The sequence below is a fragment of the Pseudorca crassidens genome, chromosome 9 (assembly GCF_039906515.1).
Source record: "Pseudorca crassidens isolate mPseCra1 chromosome 9, mPseCra1.hap1, whole genome shotgun sequence".
NCBI lineage: Eukaryota > Metazoa > Chordata > Mammalia > Artiodactyla > Delphinidae > Pseudorca > Pseudorca crassidens.
The window spans coordinates 100262860-100285095 of NC_090304.1; the positions used below are offsets into that span (position 1 = coordinate 100262860).

At 54.0% G+C, this 22236-nt stretch overlaps 1 protein-coding gene across 2 annotated transcripts in view; it reads left to right on the forward strand.

Moving 5' to 3' along the window:
* Positions 1-22236, forward strand: part of GRAMD1B (GRAM domain containing 1B) — a 179495-nt gene that overhangs the window by 149342 nt on the left and 7917 nt on the right. For both annotated transcript variants that reach the window (XM_067751371.1, XM_067751372.1), the window contains 13 exons: positions 188-283; positions 1673-1753; positions 5103-5218; positions 7015-7171; positions 8247-8436; positions 10070-10213; positions 11193-11311; positions 11581-11723; positions 13439-13542; positions 14153-14356; positions 15375-15465; positions 19174-19281; positions 19600-19717. In XM_067751371.1, the coding sequence (XP_067607472.1) occupies positions 188-283; positions 1673-1753; positions 5103-5218; positions 7015-7171; positions 8247-8436; positions 10070-10213; positions 11193-11311; positions 11581-11723; positions 13439-13542; positions 14153-14356; positions 15375-15465; positions 19174-19281; positions 19600-19717 (1671 nt within the window). The remainder of the gene's footprint in view (positions 1-187; positions 284-1672; positions 1754-5102; positions 5219-7014; positions 7172-8246; positions 8437-10069; positions 10214-11192; positions 11312-11580; positions 11724-13438; positions 13543-14152; positions 14357-15374; positions 15466-19173; positions 19282-19599; positions 19718-22236) is intronic.

The window sequence follows — 22236 nt, forward strand, 5'->3', positions numbered from 1 at the left end:
TGTGGCGTCTGAAATAAGGGGCCAAACCAGGTGATCCCTAAGGAGGTCCCTTCCGGGTTTAGAAGTATGCAGCCTGTGATCTGATTTCCTCTGTCTGAACTGGTGCCCTGTGAACACTCTTTGCCTGACTCTATTAATATGCCTCTTCTTGCTTGTTATGCATTCTCTGTTTCTGTGCGGATGCCAGCTGACCGTTCGTTTGAAAGACATCTGCTCCATGACTAAAGAAAAAACAGCCCGCCTCATTCCCAATGCCATCCAAGTTTGCACGGACTCGGAAAAGGTAAGTAGAGCCTGATCCTGGACTTTCTGTTCCCCCAAACCCCAGTCCCCCTACTGCTGGATTTCTGCCCTTCAGTTGCACTAATATGGAGGCCAGTAGGATTGGGGTGAGAGGTGGTAAGGTGATGCAGATTACGGGAGCCACCTCCGTGGTGGGCAGGGTGCTTGGGGTCTGAGCAGGGGGCGAGGTGGAGGGGCAGAACATTGGACTCGGAACCAGAACACCTGAATTAGAGTCCCGTGGCTGTAGGTACATTACGGAACCTCTCTGAGCCCCAGTTTGTAAATGTAAAACGGAGCCGGCAATGCCTGTTTAACAGTCTGAAATGGCCTCACACACTTGAAAACACTAAATTGCAAAGTGCTATACAAATGTCAGCTGTATCATCCTATAGCAGGACAGCTCATCGAGAGGGATGAGGCGTCTGATGGGAGACAGACTGTCCATATCGTCAGCATGGGGAAAATGTGGTAGATAAAATTGAGAGCGGAGGAAACACTGTGATCTTTGACCTTTAACCAGAGCCTGAAGACTGGTAGCTTCGGGGCTGGGGCTGGGGCTGGACTGAACGCAGGTCTGCAGTGCCCTTGAACTCAGGCGCTTCAGAGGCAAGAACCCTGAGGCTCAGGGGTCCGATAGCCTTTGCTTTGAATTCTGTTTCTGGCACGAAGCAGCTTTGCAATTACAGAGGTCACCTAACCTCACCAGCCGGTTTCTCTTTATTAAGGATTAGCAGTTATGTTTATTTCCCAAAGCTTCTGTGTGGTTTAAATGAAGGAGCATTTGTGAAGCACCTGGAATGTGTTCAGTAAAATCTGGTTCTCTGTCGCTTTCTTCCCGCACGTTATAAAAGGTCCCCACGAATGTGTAAGCTCCATAAGAGCTTTCTGTTTTGTTTGTTACTGTGCCCAAAACATGTAGAAGAGTGTGTGCACACGTATTAGTGTGTGTACGTGTAGAAGAGTGCACACACTAATATTCAAGTATTTGCTGAGTTGGTGAATCAAAGGGTGAGTGGGTTAGTGGGTTTGCCTTCTCCTTCCCTTGGGCTGGTTCCCAGCTCACCACTCGCCCAGTCCGTGTACGTAGGCGCAGGAAGTTTTTTATGGAGGTGAGAACTTCAAACCAGAAAGAGAACCACTGACGAAAGTGTGGGTGGACATTGAAGGACATGGAGACAGTGCGGACTCAGAGGTCCCAGGGCCCTGGTCCCTGGTGTGCTGACCCCGTTCACTACAGAGCCCCTGTGCTGTGATCACGGGTGACTGAGAGTCCGCAGTATTTGAGGATGGACTCAGGAGCCTTTCTTAAAGGAAGGAGTACCGTGTCTCCATTCACTATACTGTAAGTCTTAACAGACGCTTCTTGCCATTTTCTCGTTCAATCCAGCACTTTTTCACTTCATTTGGGGCCCGGGATAGGACGTATATGATGATGTTCCGGCTCTGGCAGAACGCTCTCCTGGAAAAGGTGAGTCCCGCCCAGCTCCTTCAGCCTCAGGATGCACACCCACCTAGAATGTTCTTTCCGCTTGGGTGGGGGTCCACTGGAGTGATTGCTCTTACTGTGACATTGGCCTGCTCCAAAGAAGCCCATGTCTCTCCTGGTTCTGGAAGTCCTCCAGGCTCGCGGTAACATAGCCTCCACTGCTGGTGACCCAGGTGCTGAGAGTAGCACATCCTCTCACGTGAACAGCTTCACTGCCGCCTGGAGCAAGGCCCTGTTGACAGGGCAGTGCACTCCCGCTGTCTTAAAACGCACCGGGGTTTGTTTTAATCAGGCGCGGTAAGACGCCCAGACACAGAAATGACTGTCATGAAGGAAGAGGTTTTTATACTCACAGATCCCTAGAAGCAGAGGCCCCAGCATGCCAGCCAGGGCCACACGGGGAAGCTCGAGGTCAGACAGGAGGCAGGGAGAGTGAGGGGGAAGCGGGGCAAGAGCCTTCATTGCAGGTTTTCATGGGAAAGGATGAGTGAGGCGGGGGGAGCTGGCCAAGCCGCTCACTGGACTGGCTAGTTTGAATGTTTCACTGGGCTTCAGGGTAGAGAGACCGTCTCCAGAGAGACTGTCCCGGGGTAATTAGTGCGAGAGAGTATTGGCCTGGTATGTAAGAGCTAGAAAAACAAGGTGGTTCGGTGTGTGGGCTTTGGCTTGGCCGGTTTACATAGGGAAGGTAGTCTCCCTGGCAGGGTGAGTTCTATCTCTAGGAATTAGCTAGCCCTGCAAGGGGCAGGCCTTCCCCAGTCAGCAAGACCTCAGATGCTAGAGCATCAAAAATACGGAAAATAGGACTGGGAGTTTGGGATTAGCAGATGCAAAGTCTTGTATACAGAATGGATAAACAACAAGGTCCTGCTGTATAGCATAGGGAACTATATTCAATATCCTGTGATGAACCATGCGGAAAAGAATATGAAAAAGAAAGCATAGGTATGTATATATGTATATAACTGAATCTATATACATATGTATATGTATACCTGAATCACTTTGCTGTACAGCAGAAATGAACACAACATTGTGAGCCAGCTATACTTCAATAGAATAAGTTTTAAGGAAATGCAGAAAATAGGAAGATAGAGTTAACACAGCCACCGGTTGATCACCTGGATGAAGGGGACACTGTGGGAGATGCAGATGGAGACGTGGCTGTGCAGCCTGTGCACGCAGATGCCGGGGGTGTTGAGAAACAGCCTCCCAGCCAGGGAAGGAGACCTGGGGGAACAATTATGTAATATAATTATATAATATTGTAATTACAATTATATATGTGACTTGTATGTATTTAAATTTATGTGTGTATCCACCTTGACTCTAGCCCAAACTTATTACTGTCTAAAGAAAATTAAATAGATTTGTTATTTAGAGTTTCTTCTAACCTGGAAGTCTGTAGCCTTCGTGTAAATCCTGGTAACTTATCCTGAGTTGATCGTCTACCTTTGTTAGCCGTGGATAACGGTAAACTGAGAAATGCGTTTGAGTCTCCATTGGCAGGTCTGAATTTTCAGCTCACAACCACTGTCATTTGTAACTAAGACAGAGGGTCATCCATGTGGTTCGCAAAAACTCTCACAAAATCACGTCAGAATTCTGCCTGATGAGCAGGGTCTGCTTTTTGTGTTTGGCCTGGCTGCGGTCAGACAAGCTGAGCCTGGTGGGGCTGGTCAGGGAAGGCTGCGTGGAGCAGGTGAATTGTGGAGAAGGGGAGGGCGTGGATTGGCAGAGACGCGGATGTGTCCCGGGCAGGGTGGATGGTGTATGTAAAGGCTGCTGGGAGGAGGGAGGAGGTCCAGGTACAGAAGCAGGTGCCTCCCTCTGGCGCTGGGGCGGGGGGTGGGGGGTGCGGCCAGCACAGAGAGCTGCCACGCCAGACCCTTCCGGCTCACAGAGAGCCCCGACTAGGCCATTCCAGGCAGTTCTCCTCAGCCGGGAACGCGGAGACCTGGCTCATGGCATCCTGCCAGCTGCGTGCTTCTTAAACCATACCTCGAAAGGATGGGGTCAGAGAAAGCTCAAACTCCTTATCAAATCCGTTGGTGGGAATATTCTTTAAGTTTGATTTTCTTTTTTTATGTAAATTTATTCATTTATTTTTGGCTGCATTGGGTCTTTGTTGCTGTGCGTGGGTTTTCTCTAGCTGTGGCGAGCGTGGGGCTACTCTTCGTTGCGGTGCGAGGGCTTCTCACTGCGGCGGCTTCTCTTTGTTGTGGAGCACAGGCTCTAGGCAGGTGGGCTTCAGTAGTTGTGGCATGCAGGCTCAGTAGTTGTGGCTCACGGGCTCTAGAACGCAGGCTCAGTAGTTGTGGTGCACGGGCTTAGTTGCTCCACGGCACGTGGGGTCTTCCTGGACCAGGGCTCGAACCCGTGTCCCCTGCATTGGCAGGCGGATTCTTCACCACCGCACCACCGGGAAGTCCCTGCTTCTGTTTTTCTTAACGCTTCTCTTTTTCACATACTTATCCCTCCCACCTTCTCTCCCTCCTCCCAACCTTGGACTCGTCCATGGTCTCCACCTTTGACCTTCATTCTTTGACATTCTGTTGCCTCTTTTCCGAAACTCTGAACCTCAATGAGAGCTAACTCTTCTTAGGACAGTGCTTTTGAGGAGGACATGTAGACACGCAGTGAAATGAGAAAAACTCTTTATGGAACTAATACATAGAACTGTAGGCAGGCTGATTGTAATTAAGAGTAAAGGAGGAAGTATTCAAGTAGTGAAGAGAGGGCTGGATGCAGTGACCTTTGAGGCCCTGAAACTATGAGAATGTAGACTTCTTTCCAGGCACAGGAGCTGCCCGACTGTGGAATGGGCCACCTTTGAGGTCACACCTCATTCTTGGACCTGATCCATCTTGGGTCAGGTCCGTGAGGACCTGTGTGACCACTGTTAGTATAAGGAGGTTTCCGCAGCGTGGGCGAGACTGGCCCAGGGGCCTCTGGTGCTCATTCTGAGTCCAAGTCAGAAGCTCTGTGATCACTTTGGCCCCAGAGGAGTTTCGGTTTGTGCCGCTGAATGCCGGACCTCACCCACAGGAGCGGGAGGCGGGCGGTTGCCATCCTCAAGGGCCCGTTGGTCCCACCATGCAGACCTGAGTTGAGGGAACAGGCGAAGCTCCTGGCTTTACTAAAAGCCGTATTCTTAGGGGGAAGACGGGCGTCTTGCTGAGATCAGAAGAGCGGGGGGTGGGGTTGTTGTGGAGGCGCTGCCTGGAGTTTGGCTTCTCCTACCCTTGGGGGCGTCCAGCTCAGCTCAGTGCCTCTGTGGAGAGTGGGGTCCTGAGGAGGGAGGGTCAGAGCCCGTCTGCCGCCCCTGCAGCCCCTGTGCCCCAAGGAGCTCTGGCACTTCGTTCACCAGTGCTACGGGAACGAGCTGGGCCTGACCAGCGACGACGAGGACTACGTGCCCCCCGACGACGACTTCAACACGATGGGGTGAGCGAGGCAGAGGGCAGGCTGCCCGGGGAAGCCTCTCCAGAGGGGTGCGGGCGGCTGGGGTATGGCGTCTAAGTAAGGCCCTGGCGGAGTGAGGGAGGCCCCGGGAGGCCCCTCCCAGGCGGAGGGAGCGGAAGCGGCAGCTGGGCCAGCGAGCAAAGGGCAGGTGGGAAGCGGGGAGGTCGGGGAGGTCGGGCTGGACTCAGGGCCGCTGGGTCAGCGTGATGATTGGCTTTTCCTCAGAGGGGGATGAGAAGCCAGGGAAGGCTTTGAATGGATAATTGATGAGATCTGACATAACATTTTAACCTCACTCTGGCTCCTGGGTTGAAGATAGAGTGAAGGGGAGCCAGGGCAGGCTGGCTAAGAGGCTGCCGAATCATTTAGATCACTTAGATGAGAGGTGATGGTGGTTTGGACCAGGAAGGTAGCAGTAGAAACAGCAGTAAGTGGTTAGTTTCTGAATATATTTGGAAGATAGAACCAGACATATTTTGAAGGATTTGCTGATGGCCCAGAAAGGATCCAAAGGTGGCTTTAAGGATGTACCAGCAGGAAGGATAGGGTTGTTCTGAACTGAGATGGACAATACTGTAAGCAGAGCAGATGCGGGGGAAGGTCAGAAGCTTGATTTTAGGCGAGTTGAGTTTGAGATGACTGTTAGCCACGTGGAGAGGTCACATAAGCATCTGTGTGTGTGAGTGTGGAGTTCACCGGGAGGTCTGGGCTAGGGACATAACCTTGGGGGTTACTAGTGGCTGAGACCACCAGGTGGCTGAATTAACATGAGAAGAAGCTCAGGGACTGGGCCTGGGAACACTCAACAAGAGAAAGAGGCAGCAAAAGAAGTCACAAAAGAACATTCAGTGAGGGAGGAGGAACGCTAGAGAGTTTTCGTATCCTGAAAGCCAAGGGAAGGACGCTGTGAGGAGAAGGGGCTGCTGTTGGCAGGCTAAGACAGATGGGACTGCAGAGTGATACAGTATGCTTGAGGTTGGAAGGTAGAGGCTTGGTGGTCATGTGAGAGGCAAGAGGAATGGACAGCAAGGAAAGAACGTCAAACGTGTGGTGCATAGCCCAGGGCTCAGGTACCACTTCTGACACTTAATAGTAGTTATCACTTAGCCTCTGTGAATATCTACTTGATAATCTCTGAAACGCATGGAATGATTTGCTCAGAGTTGTTATGCGTCCAGATGAGGTCACATGTAAAGTATAAATTAGATGCTGATGACGACGGTGATGACGATTTCTCCCTTGGGGGAGGCTCCGATGGCATCCCTGAAGTTGTCCGCAGAAGGGCACCTGCCTTTATCTCAAGGAGGGTTTTTCCTCAGGTGTGCAATGCAGAGAAGTTTGCTAGTTATGATCCAGAATCTGGGCAGGTCCCCTCGAAGGGCACTCATGTCCAGAGTCCTGTCCTGGTCACTGCGGGAAATCAGATGTATGCTCGGAGCCCGGATGTTTGATTCACATGGTCAGGTTGGGGTGGGATGGGAAGCCAATGGAAAAAGAAAGTTTAAGACAGTTTTCTCATTTAGGTGGGGATAAATCTAAGGAGGGTGCATAGAAAAGGTGAGTTTGGGGACAGAATTTTACCATGGGGAGGGGGTGTCAGGTGGGAAGGAGGTTTTAGGAGAGCAGTTCAGGGGCAGCGAGAGGTTTGCGGAAGGTCACGCACAGAGCAAAGAAGCAGGAAAGCCCATAGTTTTGGATGGATCGGTGGGTGTGAGTTTCCTGTGAGCCTGCCGTCTTGGCCACTGAGGCTAACGTGGGTTCACACTGTCTCTTTTCAGCTACTGTGAGGAGATCCCTGTAGAGGAGAATGAAGTGAATGACAGCTCATCCAAAAGCAGCATAGAGACCAAGCCGGATGCCAGTCCACAGCTGCCCAAGAAGTCCATCACCAACAGCACGCTGACATCCACGGGGAGCAGCGAAGCGCCCGTCTCGGTACGGGCGGGGAGCCCTTTGCTTCCACCCAATCCAGTGGCGGTGTTTCCCAGCCTTGTTAACTCCACGGGACCCCAACCTGGGGAGCAGGTGGAGGGGAGGTTGGTTACACTGTGGTCGGTTTACGCAAGGCGGCATCCTGGGGCAGAGGGACTCTGCATTCAGATGAGTGTAGAATCCAGAGCTGGGTTCTTGGTGCTTCGGGTTCCAGGTTTTGTTTGGCTTCGGAGCAGATGAGAACCATTTCAAGTCCACTGTGTGAGCTTTGCTCTGGGTGGGCTGCTGTGGTCAGCCCACTGGTGGAGAACTCTTCCAGGTCTTTGTTTTTTCACTGCCTCGATCTAAAGTCAAAGTGGTACATGAAGAGAGGACTGCAGAACTGCTCTCTGTTCATTCATTCCGTAAATCGTGACGGAGCTCCTAGCGTCGACACTCCGGTTTATCTTCCTGCTGTGCTAGGCTTTGCAGAAGAGACAGAAATGTATAAGAAGGACTCTGTCCTCTGGGACTTGGTTGTAGAGGGGATAGAAGCTTGGTGAGGGAAGTGTCTGGGTGTGAGCGGGCAGGTAGAAGAAAGGGTTCCCAGAAGAGGGAGCCTTGTATTCCAGTGGCTTCGGGGTCAGACCACTTGGCCTTAGAATGAAAGCATCGTCCATTTGATGCCTATCTCCATTTTCTGTCTCAGAGGTTGACTTTAAAATGTAAAGAGTTGTACCCATCCCCTCCCAGGGCTAATGGGAGAATGAATCAAAAACTGCTTAGGAAGCCTTTTGAACCTCTCAGAAAACAGGGCACTAGTTGGAGGCAGGCCCACGTCGTTACAGGACGGTGGAGGCCTGGCCCCAGGAGAGGAGCTGGACTACGGAGCTGCCTCTGCCCACGCGTGGGGCTTGGTGTCAGGAGAAGGGCAGGGCCCTGTGCTGTGTCCTGTCCTCCCCGGCAGAGCTGGGGAGACCCCTGACTCCCACAGCCCAGCCCCCGAGCAGCTGCGTTGTGAACGTGCGGGCTCCCGCGGCCAGCTCTCTGACTCCCTCTTGGAGAGTAGACCAGGCTGACCGCTCTGTCCCCACCCCAGTTTGACGGCCTGCCCCTGGAGGAGGAGGTGCTGGAGGGCGACGGGTCCCTGGAGAAGGAGCTCGCCATCGACAGCATCATCGGGGAGAAGATTGAGATCATCGCGCCCGTGAACTCCCCTTCGCTAGACTTCAACGACAACGAGGACATCCCCACCGAGCTCAGTGACTCTTCCGACACCCACGACGAAGGTGGGCGTCTGGCAGCGGGGGCAGAATGGCACTTCCTGTCTCCACACAGTTTGAAGGCTTAACGGATGTTCCCATATGGAGGCTGGAGTCAGTCCGGGTTCCTGGCGGAAGGGTGGGTGGGTAAAACAGCTCTTTTCAAAAAGGTGCACTTGTTATTAGCAAACATCCCTTTTTTCAGGCCCTCACCGTAGTATCCTTGTCGTTTTATATTTGTCTTTGTCTTTTTTTTTTTTTTTCAGTTTTTTTTTTAAACATCTTTCTTGGAGTATGATTGCTTTACGGTGTTGTCTTAGGTTGTCTGCCATTTAGTCCGTCACTCCATGTGCCCCCTGTTGGCACCGGCGTGCCCTGCAGCTCTGCCCCTCACAGTGTTTACGCGTATACGCCACAAGCAAAGTGCTAGTCTGCTGGCCCTGGAAACACGTTTTAACAGACACTTGCTTCGGTGGCTCCAGCATGGGGATTTCGGACCTAGACTGTTGCCTGGTCAGACAGACTGAGGAGACCGCCCTTCTCTCTCATACTTCTAAGTGGGTAGCTTCTTACTTCCCTCCTGCGTAGGGTTGGCGTCTAGCCCTCCCTCGGGAACTCGCTGCCTCTGACATTCCAGGCCAGATCCTCAGTGTTCAGGAGTATGGTTGATGGCTTACCTCCTTTGAGTTGGTGGTGGGTTCTGACTCGCAAGGCTGTGCAGACAGTGCTCACTTACCCACCTGTGGACGGTCTCCTGCGAGTCACCTGTAGGGGTATTCTCACCTGTGGTGGGCTTGCCCACTGCCATTTGGGGTGCAGGGTCGGTGCAAAGGACTGCGCAGGTGGGCACCGCCTAAGAACCGGGGTGCCGTCGTGTAAACTGAGAAGTGCGCCCGAGCTGTGCGCCACAGTCCTGATCCTGCAGTCATGTGCACGGACGCTCCAGGATGCTCGTGAATTCCTCTCTGGCCTTCTCAGCGTCACAGGGATGCCAGAAATGGCAGCGTTCTTCTTGAGATCAGATAACAGCCCCGCAAGGGCAGTAATTAGGGCCTGTGGGGTGCCGAGGGCTCAAGAGGAATGCCGGGGTTTGAGCAACTCACCTGTACTCAGAAACTCTCTCCTGTAGAAAAAGAAATTTTTTGAAGGGGGTATAGGCTGCCTTATGGAAGGAGAGCAGACCTTGTGCAGAGATCACGGCCCTGCAGACCAGACCAGCCTCAGAAGCTTTTGTAAAAACAGATTCATCAGCGTCCCTGGACACACCAGTGCCATGGGTTGCGATGACATTTGCTGTCAATTGTGGTTTAATTTACAGACTCTTGATAACTGATCCTCTGGGTTCCGGCAAGCCCAGGAAGTAGTCATCTATTTAGACTGGTCTAAGATCACTTTAATTAGGAAGGCTTGAGAGTGTAAAGGCAAATAGCACATTCCCAAACTCTTTGTAAAGCTATAGCGTCCATAACGTGCACGCCCGCTGAGGAAGGAGGCCGGCTGACGCAAAGCCACGGACGGCGGAGGCCAGGGCCCCGCTGCCCCACCCCATGGCCTCCTTTGAGCCTTGGTGGCCGTTCCCACATTAGCCACAGAGGGTGCTCTGGGGGTGTCCCTGAGGTGTCCCTCACCTTCCCTGTCTCCCTCCTCATCCTCTCTGCAGGGGAGGTCCAGGCCTTCTACGAGGACCTGAGTGGCCGGCAGTACGTGAATGAAGTCTTCAACTTCAGCGTGGACAAGCTGTACGACCTCCTGTTCACCGACTCGCCCTTCCAGCGGGACTTCATGGAACAGCGACGCTTCTCAGGTCCGTCCCTCCTGGGGCTGGTGCCTCCCACCCCTTCCCGCTCTGTCCCCTCTCCTTTCCTCTCCTCCCAAGCGCCCTCCTTTTCCAGGCTGCCTGATGGCCCGGGGCGCCTCCTTTGTGGCCTCACGCGGTGCCGGAGCTCCTCGGGGCCCTGCGGGCTACTCCTCCCCGCGCCACCGCGGCTGTACGCTCGCGCGTGGTGCCCAGACCCTTGGTGCCGGGCCCCAAAGGCTCGGCGGTGAACAGGATCCGCCAGGGCTCACCGTCTAGTAGAGAGTAGCAGCCACCACGTCCTGTCGGCACCTGCTGTCCGCCAGGCCCGTTACACTGTCTCGTTCAGTCCTCCAGCCTGCCCTGTGTGCCAGGGTTGTGATCCCCACGGTACCAGTGAGGACGCTGAAACTCAGACCATTATTAGACGCCCAAGGTCATGCAGCTACTAGGAAGGGGCCCAGCTGGGACTCATACCTCAAGCTCTCAGAGTTGATGCTTGGCACCCGTGTGCTCCTTGCCCCTGCCGCACCGCAGGGATCGGCAGGGCTGCTCGGGGTCCGGGTCTGTGGAAGAGCCCTTGGGCATCGGCGAAGCCCTCTGCCAGGAGGAGGGGAGAGCCGAGGGCACGGGGAGGTCATGCCTCGGAGCAGAGGGCTTGGTCCCAAGGATCCCAGGCCCTCATCACAGTAACTCCAGTGTTGCCAGCTCCCCCGTAGGTGGCCCCAGGACCTCCTGCCCGAGCCCCGGAACAATCAACATTGTGGAGCCCTGTGTAGGATTTCGGCCATGCTACAATGAGCTTCTTTCTGCTTTGACGCCCCCTCCTCTCACCCTCCTCCCCCGGCCCTCAGGCTCCCGTTGGCTTCCTTTTGGGGGCCAGTCGGCAGTCAGTACGGTCAAGAGGAGGGCACTGGAGGGGACGTTCAGATGTGGGGATGGCACGCCTCTCTCCCTCCGTCATCCCACGGCTCCTCTCTCCCCTCAGATATCATCTTCCATCCGTGGAAGAAGGAAGACAATGGAAACCAGAGCCGAGTGATTCTTTACACCATCACCCTCACCAACCCTCTGGCTCCCAAAACTGCCACTGTCAGGGAGACACAGGTGAGCCCCGGGCAGAGGCCAGTAAGGGCGGGCTGAAGAAGCCTCTGTTCTGTCGTGGAGGATTCAGGAGAGACGTCAGCAAGGAGTGTCTGGGTGACGGTGTTGTTTAGCCCTGAAACGGCGGCATTTGACATGCCTAGATGCTGCCGTTTCCCGTGGTTCTGGGTCCCCGTTCAGAAGTTGGGGGTGGGCTGGGGAGGTTAGGAAGGAGGAGCTTTTCCCGTCTTGCTGCTCGTCAGCCTCGTCCCACGACCCTTTCCTCCCCACAGACCATGTACAAGGCGAGCCAGGAGAGCGAGTGCTACGTGGTCGACGCCGAGGTCCTCACGCACGACGTGCCGTATCACGACTACTTCTACACCATCAACCGCTACACTCTCACCCGCGTGGCCCGGAACAAGAGTCGACTCAGGTGCTGTCTCTACGGCCGAGCGGGTGCGGAGCAAGTTCCTTGTGCACCTGGGGGAGCTTGCAGCAGAAAGCGTGGATGTGCTCCTGGGGACGAGGGGGAGGCTGGGTGTACCGGCTGCTGCCTCAGCCTTTATTCTGTCTCCTCTCCGGAGCCTCCGAGACCCCCACCCCACCCATCCTGACGGTTCATGCTTCTCTCCACCATGTGTTCCCTTTACCCCTCTATGTGTCTCTTTAGTAAAACTTTTACAACCACTGCTTTTTAGTGGTTGTCTGCAGTTTATAAGATACTGTGTAGGTACTTCACCTCCAAGAGCTGGTTCTTTAGAATAACCCAAGGAGGTGGCTTTATCCTCACTTTTCAGATAAGAAAGCTGAGGATCATACAAGCTCAGTAACTTTTCCAAGAGTCAAAAGTGCTGAAATCCAGGTCTTAGAAAAGCAAGTCTCTGCCCTTCCCACCCTGCTGGGTGCTGGGCTTGTTGCGAGTTCCTGCACATGTGTCTCCCTGGGTGGCAGCTCCGGCCATCCTGGCCGGCAGGAGTCCCAGTCCACACACCACTGTGTTCCCAGCACCCAGCACGGGGCCTGCACACAGCAGAGTCAGAAAAGGTTGATTGAATGATTAGTTAGATGCCGTTTGTGGGTCGAGTCCTGTCCTGGGCACTGTGACGTGCATTCAAGGAAGGAAGAAATTTAGACCCTAACATTCTGCGAAGCTTGTAGTCTGACTGAAAAGCCAAGACACACACCCATTTGAAAATAACCGATCGTGTACCTGTACCTTAGAGCCAGTTCTTCTGGTTATACGGAGCAGAAATTCACTCACGTTCAAATAAAATAGGAGTTTGGTGAAAGGCTGCGAGAGGTCTCTGGGGAATCGGGAAGATCTGAGTACCCACACCTTGAAAAGGGACGAAGCTTTCTCCAGACAGACCTTTACAGAGAGGTGCCCACCTTCAATCCAGGGAAGAGTTGCTGGGTGGGGGTGACGTGGCCGTGGACACACACACGTCGGACCAGGGTTGGGAGTGAGGTCCCTTCTTCCTCCTGAGGGCAGAGCAGGGAGCCTTGAACGTGGGGAGCGTAAACTGGGAGCATCTAGTAACCGATGAAAGTGCACCTTCAGGAGAGGCAGAGCAGCGTGACTGTGCAGCAGCAGAAGGTGATGCTGCAGGGACGGGACAGCGGAGGTGCCCACGACGGGGACAGAGTGCTGGGGACAGAGCAGGAGCTGGCGAGGTCCCGGGGAGGGTGGAGAGGCAGGGGCCAGGCCAGGAGCTGATGAAGCCCTTAAAGGTGGAAGCTGCGAAGCCCGAGAGCCTGCCCGGGGCTAAAAGTCTCTGGAGAAGGAGAGAAGGGCCCTGGGGCCGGCAGGCTGCCCGCCATCCGGAGCCCTCCTGGGATGAGGCCGAGTGGCATCATGAGCGAGCTGTGGGCTTGGAGTCAGAGCCCTTCTTGTTAATCTTTGGTCCGCTTACAAATTCTAAGACTCAGTTTTCTCTTCTATGAAAGGAGGGTAAATCCACTAGCTTCACCTACCTCAGGGGGTGGCCAGGGAGGTCAGGTGATGTGGATGTGAAGGGGCTTTTTTTTAACTTGTAAAGGGCAGCACCCATGTGAAGCTGCTTCGGCCTTAAACCTGAAGTTTCCTTTTCTCAGCAGAGGAAGGTCCGCCTAGCAAATGGCTGATCTAGTCTGTGGCTTGTTTCTCAGGGTCTCCACAGAGCTGCGCTATCGAAAACAGCCCTGGGGACTGGTGAAAACGTTCATCGAGAAGAACTTCTGGAGTGGGCTGGAGGACTACTTCCGCCACTTGGGTGAGCACCGTCCCTGGTGCTGGGTGAACCGTTCCGCTGTCACCGTTCAGGGCCTGAGAGTCACGGGGCACGGGGAGAGACGGGGGCAGTGAGCGGGCCTCACGGGGTCCCTGAGTCTGCCCCAGAAACGGATGCAAAGTTCAGCACGTGTGTGAACGTATGCACGTTGAAGAGGCTCTGACTGTGACCTTCATGAGATCGTCGTCATGAAGGGATCCGTGACCCCCCCCCCAAAATGAGCCTGAGATCCGGGCTCACTGGTGGTGATGCTGTTATGAGAAGGAAGTAGCCCGAGAAGGCGTCCACTGGGAAACGTGACGTGCCCCAGATTGCATACGTGAGGGTGCACGTTGGGAGCCTTTGTCTCTACACACTGTTGAACGACCCAGAGAGGGTTTTGGGCTGGGCTGGGTCCCAGGAGTATTTCCTGGGGCTCATGGGCATCCCTGAGGGATCCCTGCCCTCCCAGGCAACATCCCAGAGTACAATAGGGGAAAATGGTCCCCTTAGAGAAGGTTCGGCTAGGAGTAGACAGCTGCTTTTGGAGGCCAGTGTGCTGGGTTGGAGGTAGGGGCGGATGTCCTCTGATGTGGCCTGTTGACCCTGACAGAGAGCGAGCTGACCAAAACGGAGAGCACCTACCTGGCTGAGCTGCACAGACAGTCTCCCAAGGAGAAGGCCAGTAAGGCCCCGTCGGTGCGGAGGAGGAAGCGTCCCCATGCCCACCTGCGGGTGCCCCACCTGGAAGAGGTGATGAGCCCCGTGACCACACCCACCGATGAAGATGTGGGCCACAGGATCAAGCACGTGGCAGGTGTGCGCGGGTGGGGGCCGGGGAGGCGTGGCTCAGGGCTGTGGGCGGGAGCTGCGTGCCTACGCCGGGCGCACAGGCGTGCTCATTTTGCAGCCTGGCGTGGACTGTGTATAATTGGCTCACGACTCGTTACATCTGAGGCTCCGGATGCTCTGCCATTTCCCTTTGCCCTTAAGCTCCTCAGCCCTTGCTGAACCCCCCTGTGTGCTCTGCTGAACAGAAGTTGCCTTTGGGTTTCTGCCTCCATGTTCCCTGAGCTCCACGGCTCCCTGCATGCCTCGGCTCAGGCCTGCAGCTTCCGAGCTCTTGGGACATGCTCCAGGGAGAAGCCAAAGCTCAGCCCCCAGGGTTACCGCATGACACAAAGGTCAGGGAGTGCGAGGCAGCCCCCTCCTTGGGCCCCTGCCAGGCAGTGGGGCTCCCTCGTCCCATCCAGCCATTCACAACCTCCTGTCTCTGCTCGGTCGCGGAAACATGCAGCAAGGGATTTTCAGGCTGTGCTCTGCACTTCCCCAGATGTTCATCAGATTTGGGTGGGGCAGGGCAGGGGAAGGAGGAGGGCGCCAGCCTTCCTTGTCCCTCCCCTGGCTTCAGCCAGGGCGCTCCCACGTTGTTCGTGAGCTTTACATACAGGACTCCTGGCTAACTTTGCATTCGAATAAACTGACCCTCAGTGGATTACGCGACTCACTCAACGTCCCGCGGCCAGTTATGGATGAAGCCAGAGCTGAAAGCTGTCTCTGGTCCCAGCCCAGTGCTGTTTCCCTTCCATGGCTGCAGGTCGCTTTGTCTTGCACCTGCATGTCCTAGCTACAGAGGTCAGGTGACTTTCTCATTTGTTCGGTCACTTTCCTGTCCCCCTTGCCCTCCAGGAGCTTCCCTTCCCTGAGGGCCGGGTCCACATCTCGCATCGTTGCCACGACAGTGTCACGGGCAGTTCTGTGCGTGACCAGCATCACATCGGTCGTTGGTGGGCTGGCGGACCACGTGGTGATGACCTCGTTCCTTCTCCCCACAGGTTCCACGCAGACACGGCACATCCCCGAGGACAGCCCCAATGGTTTCCACCTGCAGAGTGTGTCCAAGCTACTGCTGGTTATCAGCTGTGTGTAAGGGACTCCGGCTCTCCTCCCCCGCCCTGCCCCGGCCGCCTTCCTTTCTTACCTGCCACCTCCTCCCCGTCTGTCTTCCTCAGGCATCCGAACACCCTCGCTGCTGCCCTGGTTTTTGCCTTCTCCTCTAGTCCCTCTCCAGATCGGTTGCTCTATCTGTCCTTCCTTGCCTCTTTGCTGCTTTTTCTCTGTTTTACTCAGCACTTACTGTATGCTAGGCCTTCAGGATTCAGAAGAAAATGCTGCATGCAGCCTCCATGCCCTTCAGGAGCTCAATTTCAAGTGGGTCAAACAGACAGGAGATTCACAGTTGCTACACTGTTGAATAAATGCTAACATAGAGATGCCACAGAGCATTTTAGGAGCCCATTCATTTGTTTGTGACAGACGTTCTGGGTGTCTGCTCTGTGCCAGGCGTCGGGACTGTGCACTTACGGGGCCCACCCTTTGGCAGGGTGGCCGGACACAATCGATGACTAGAGTCCAGGAAAAGTGTATGCTTATTTTAATATAAGCCGTGTATAATCACTGCCATAATGCTGTAAAGCTGTGGGCTCAGTAACTTGCACAGAAAGATGCTGGGCCAGGGAGCAAGTTCGTTGAGAAACATGAGGGTGTAAGATGGGAAGACAGCTTTCTGAAGTGTGAGCCCAGAGCCTGCTCAGGACTTTTGTAAACCTTGAGTAGGAGCAGCTTGGACAGCTAAGTACAGACAGCTCCTCCGCTTGGCCAGGCCCACTGCCTGACTGCCCAGCCCTTCCTGCCTGGGCTGTGCTGTGAGACGTGGCGGCATAGCTTGGGGGGTGCTCAGGAGCTGCCCAGACGCTGGCTCCACCAGGTGTGCACCAGGCGTTAGACTGTGCGTAGCTCTGTCCTGCTTTTGTGACTCCCACCCCACCCCCAGCCCTTCATGCCTTCACTAAAGTATTGTTCAGGATTGCAGAAGCAGGGGCACAGCTCTGCCCACAGGAATCTGGGAAGGAAGCCCTGGACTGACATGGTTGGATTTACACTTAAAAAAAATATATATATATCACTCAGATGGCAGTATGGGGCATGGGCTAGACAAGAACGGACTGGAGGCAGGGGGGGCCAACAGGAGTAAACGGCAGTGATCTCGGCGGGAGGGGCTGTCACACTGAGATGAGGGCCTCCTGGGGCTGAGAGGGCCCAGAGGTGAAGGCTCCTTACACCTGGTTACGTAGCGAAGGAAGAGGCCTTCCTGATCTGCGTGCCTATAGATGGTTGTGTCATAGACAGAAACCTGGAACTTAGAGGAAAGTTGTCACAGAAGATGCCGTCAGTTCCCGATGTCTCTGAGCTGCCATAGATTGTTCAGGCGGATGTGACAGATAGATATTTCTTGATGTGGACCTGGAGCTTAGGAGGGAAGTTCAGGCTGCAGTTACAGATCTAATTGTCGGTAGCGTTAGAGCCATGGTGGGAATGAGAGTGATCATCGGAGGAGAGTATGGAGCATGAGGAAGGAAATGGGCTGAGGACAGACCTGGGGACCACGCAGGGAGAGGGGCCTTTGAGGGTCACGAGGGGGGCTCTTTTGCTAACCTTACCTGAATATGTAACATAAAAGTAGATGCAAAAGTCTTCTGACTATGGCATGAGAAGCCAACATATTTTTACACAATTAAACACAAGGACAACCGTAAAGCCAGTAGAATTCCCGTTTAGCAGCATCGTTTTAATGTGATTCATGCCATCGTTAAAACTAAATCTCTGATGTTGGTTTTGGTCAACAGAGAACTCTAACCTTGGGTTAGTTCTGTTTAAGTTCTCTCTGTGTTTTGTCATTATTTAGTAGAGAAGGCCAGTGGCCTGAGTAAATTTTATAGCATATTAACAAACATTGGTGCTTTGTTCGTTTAGGATAATTTGGCCTCGTCATTCAACCCTAGAAGGTCCAGGCGTTGGGTCTGCTCCCAGCTGTGAGTGGAACCTTCTGGTACAGTGCAGGTTGCCCTGCGTCTTAGAGGCCCCGGCTGCCGTAAGCCTGCCCTGTGGTGACCCCAGCCTCCCACCTCTTCTCTGTTTAGACCACCCCCAAGCCTTCACTCGGGAAGCAGGCAAGGGTGTCCCTTGACCTCCACTGAGCACAGACAGGACTGTAAACACAAACCCAAACGCAAGTACTAAGATTGTGTGCAGCACACTCTGAGGAAGTGGCATTCAGGTGGTCCAGGCATACTGATGCAATTAAAGGTGGTATCATTGAAATTCAGTACAACATTAAGAAGTTCTCGTGGAAAACTCAGGAGAGCCCCGAGAACACAGCTGAGTAGCCCCAGGGATTTGCAGCTGCTGCTCTAAGGAATGCCGCCTTCCATAGTGCTGGAAGCCCAGGTGAGAAACACAGTAACACACACCACACACACCACACACCACACACCACATGCAGCACACACTTTGAAAGGTCAGAGGCTTAGTATAGGTTTTCTTTCTTTGTTGGTCTTTTTTCCATCTATTTGTTTTATCTTCCCATTTTTGTCATTCTTTTTCCTGTGTGTCTGTACTTCCTCCTTTAATGAAAACAACTGCTCCTTGTGGAGGGCTTCACATACATTCCTTCCATGCACATAACAACCTCAGCAGCGTAGGTATTATTGTCCTGTTGAAGGAGCTGGCTTTCAATGAAGCTAGGAAACTTGATTGAAAGTTGAGATGTTTCAGCAGTGAGCCAGGCTTTGTGCCCAGTTCTGCGTGTCTGCGTCCTCTCTTTCCCAGAGCTTTCATCTCTCCATCCCACGAGCCTCTGTTATAAAATGATCTTTAGGACACTGAGGCCAAGAGAAGAGAATTCCCACAGGCCTCAGTGACTCTTCATCATTCCCCACTGGGTCCCCCGGCCCCTGGTTTTCCTGCCACCTCCCTGACTCTGAGCACTTCCAGCCCATCCCTGAGAAGCCTCGACTAGTCCTCGTGCCCCGTGCAGGGCTGTGGCGGGTGCACGGAGGAGACGGCAGCTCTCGGGCAGTTGTGCTAACATCTGGGAGGCGTATCGGGGCAGAGCTGGGAATCCCACTGGAATTCCTCCCCCGGTTTGGGTTTGTAGGAGGAACCTTGTCTCGACTGATCACCCTTGAAGTGCTAAGAGTCTGTGTACAGTTGCTCCCCGCGCCCCCCTTCCTTCCTGCTAGATGTCCCCATCCTGCTGTGTCTCTGCTCCTGCCCTTTCTTTGTCGTGGACGCTCACTTTCTCTCTGCCTCGGGTTGAGCGGGCTTCCCCTTCCCCACACGAGCCTGTTTCTAACCTCTGCCTCCTCCCTGTTTTTCTTCCTTGCTCGCACTGGGATCTGTTTCAGGTGCTGACTCTGTGATTGCTTCTTTTACCCCATCATCTCTTTTCCTCTCCATCTTACCTCGCTTCCCCCAGCACCCAGGTTCCGGGTGACTTGTATGTCTCTCCCTTCTGTTGCGTTCACCCCACACGCCTCTCCACGGCCCTTTCCTGGCCCCTCCAGATGACACTGCTTCTCTCTCTCTCTGTCTCTCTCTCTCTCTATTCCCCCCCCCCACGCCCCCCGCCTCCACTGCATCCTCTGGCTCACTTAACCACTCCCTGTGACGCGTCGGGTGACCCAGTGGTCAAGGACAGCGGCCCCTGGGCAGGGGAGTGCCCGGCTCTGAGAGGGAGGGGCTTCCCCAGACGCCGGCTCATGGCTCTCGCTTTCCCCCTTGTCGTCTTCTTAGTCTGGTGCTGCTGGTCGTCCTCAACATGATGCTCTTCTACAAACTCTGGATGTTGGAATATACCACCCAGACCCTCACTGCCTGGCAGGGTCTGAGGCTCCAGGACAGGTAATCCTGGCCTCTCCCCCTTGCTCCCACCTTCACCCCAGCCAGTACTGTGTCCCGGCTCCTGCTTCCCAGTCTCCTTGGGACGGCCCTGCTGCCCTTGGCCGGGGGATAACCCTCTGGGATGAGTGCCTAGGCAGGCTCTGAAAACTGTCCCTGTAGTTTCAGTCTGCTTCTGATTTGGGGCACAGGGGAACCAGGGCACTGAGCAAAGGACAGAGCGCTCTGATGTGGCTCTCTGTCCTTTAGGGGTCTGGGCGCATAGGACAGTCGACGGGCCATAACTCCAGCTGCTGGGGTACCCCTTCTTCTACCCCACAGGTTACCCCAGTCTCAGACAGAGTGGGCCCAGCTCTTAGAGTCCCAGCAAAAGTACCACGATACCGAGCTCCAAAAATGGAGGGAGATCATCAAATCCTCAGTGATGCTTCTTGACCAGGTGAGATGCCCCCACCGTCCCTCCTTGCGCTGGTCTCACAGAGATGGGACTCCTGCCCTGTGCTCTGAGGAGAGCGCCATCTCCATCATCGTCCACCAGATGCCCTCCTCCCATTCGTTCTTCCCCCAGGCCATGCATTGTTCTGATTTTAAAGCCACCCCTGAGTGAGCTGTGGGAGACACCCGTGTGTTCCCCAAAATTATGTCAGTGAAATAACACACTGGATTTGCAGTAGGAAAACTGTAGGTTAGATGGAAGGAGAGCTAATTTTTCTTCTTGGTGACCCAGAGCCATCTGACAGGCCTTGAAAGAGATGATAACCCCCTTTTCGCAGAGATTGATCTTCCCAGAGGGCGTGTCTTTCTAACTCCTTTTGACGTGTGCTCCCCTCCCCCACCTCCTGCCCTCAACACATGCACACGACACCCCACCCCCAGGCCGTGGCCCCTCCTCAGGGGCTGTGCTGAGAGTCTGGCAAGATGGCTGGTACTGTGTCTCCTTTTCATAACGTCTTCTTCCTGGTACGGTTTTCTTTCTGAAAAACTAGATGCGTCTTTTTAAGGAAGTCGTTCTGGGGCAAAATCAATAGTTAGCTTCATTTTATCAGACTGAGGTGGAACCCTAATCTTTCCACTGACTAGTTTTGTGACCTCAAGCAAGGGATTTAGTATTAGGGACCTTCGGTTCCTTCATTTATAAAATTGGAGTTATAACCATTGCTTCGTGAAATCGCTGTTGCATTTGGTCTGATGGCCCATGGGAGGCGCTCGTTAATATTCAACTTTACTTCCCCTTCATGGTTTGGTTTCTTAGCTCTAAATTAAGGAGAGAGAATTTTGATGCAGCTATCATGATCCAGGTTAATGGGTTTAGAGTGTCATGCCTAACATTGGAGCCACGTTTAAGGAGGACATTTTTTTTTTTAACCAAAGGAGGGCAGACAACACAGCAAGGAGTTTGGAAGCTCTGGCCCATCAGGAAGGCTTGAGAGAAGTACAGATGTGCTCAGGAGCAGGGAAGACGCGTGGGTGAGCAGCGCAGGACAGTCTTCAGACGTTGGGGTCTGACATCTAGAAGAAGGGTTAGGCTGCTGTGAACCTCCAGGGGACTGAACTAGGGCCAGAAGTTATAGGGAATCGGACTTTTGAGTCATCAACGAAAAGCACGCTCCTTATGGGTGGAGCAGTCCAGCAATGGGACGGGCTACTTTGAAGGACTGAAAGTGCTCAGAGGGCGATGTGATGATGTGGGGTGAGGGACTTATGAATTAAAGGCGGGGGGGCCGTTGGACTGGATGACCCGGTCCCCTTCCAGCTGTGGAATTCTATTCAGGGTGGGTCTCCTTCAGAAGGAGCTTGGGGCAGGCAGACCTGTAGCCTCGTAGACTCGACTCTACAAGCATTAAGATCGGTGTCTCGTTCTGTTCCCTTGATTTTGTTTTTCGTTTTTCTTTTCCCCCTTTTTTGGGGGTTGGGGGTGCGGGGGCGTGCCACGCTGCGTGGCTTGTGGGATCTTAGTTCCCCGACCAGGGATTGAACCCAGGTCCTGCCACTGAAAGCGCCGTAGTCCTAACCACTGGACCGCCAGGGAATTCCCATCGTTCTGTCCCCTTTAAAAGAACATTAATGGGCCCCTCATCCCTCCTGATATCGAAGAACTAAAGAGAAGAAAGTGACAGATTAGGCCGAGAGATCAGAGGTTCTCAAAACCCGTAACTGTTTACCTGTGAAATGTTAACCGTCCTGTGTTAACAAGGCAGCTTACCTAGAGCCAGGGTAGGATTCTACCGCTGGAATTGCCCCATGTAAACTCCATCCCGTGATGTGGGATGTATCTGTTTCTTAAAGAAGGTTAAGAAATTCGGTTAAGATTCAGTTAATTCAATGACATGGGTACAGCTAGGAGCCTACTCAGTTTTCTGCTTGGCACCTGGGGTGTACAAGGTAAGGATAAGACAGTGCAGTCCCAACACAGCTGAAACAAAGCCATTAAAGATGACAGCAGCGCAGAGCCCTAGTGAGGGGTCCATGAAAGGCCAGGAGAGAGAGAGATGGCTGTGAGCCAGAGAAAGTTTGGAGTTGTTCTGGGCCTTGATAGTAGATGGGTGAGGTTGAATGGGCAAGAGAGGAGTCTGAGCCGGGGGAACAGTGTGGCAAAGGTACCAGGAGAGGACAGTGTATTCAGGATCACAGGGAAACCAAGCCGAGTGAGTAGAAGACCGATCAGTGGCGTCGGACGCAATGGAACGTTCGAGAGAATCCTTAATTTCGTGAAACAAGGACCACAAGTCATTGAGACACAGCACCGCTTACCCCAGGGGTTCCCAGGGCTCGATCGGCCGTCCCCCTTCAGCCTGAGACTGTGTCCCTTGAGAGCGACCCTTGTTTCGGGAGCCTGCTGCCTTTAGCTGCCCGGCCTGGCGGGGGGACCTGCCAGACGTGGGTGTGGTGGGCGCTGCTGAATGGAGGAGCCCACTGAGGGCACAAACCCGGGCTGGGGCGGGCTTCCCTGTCTTACAG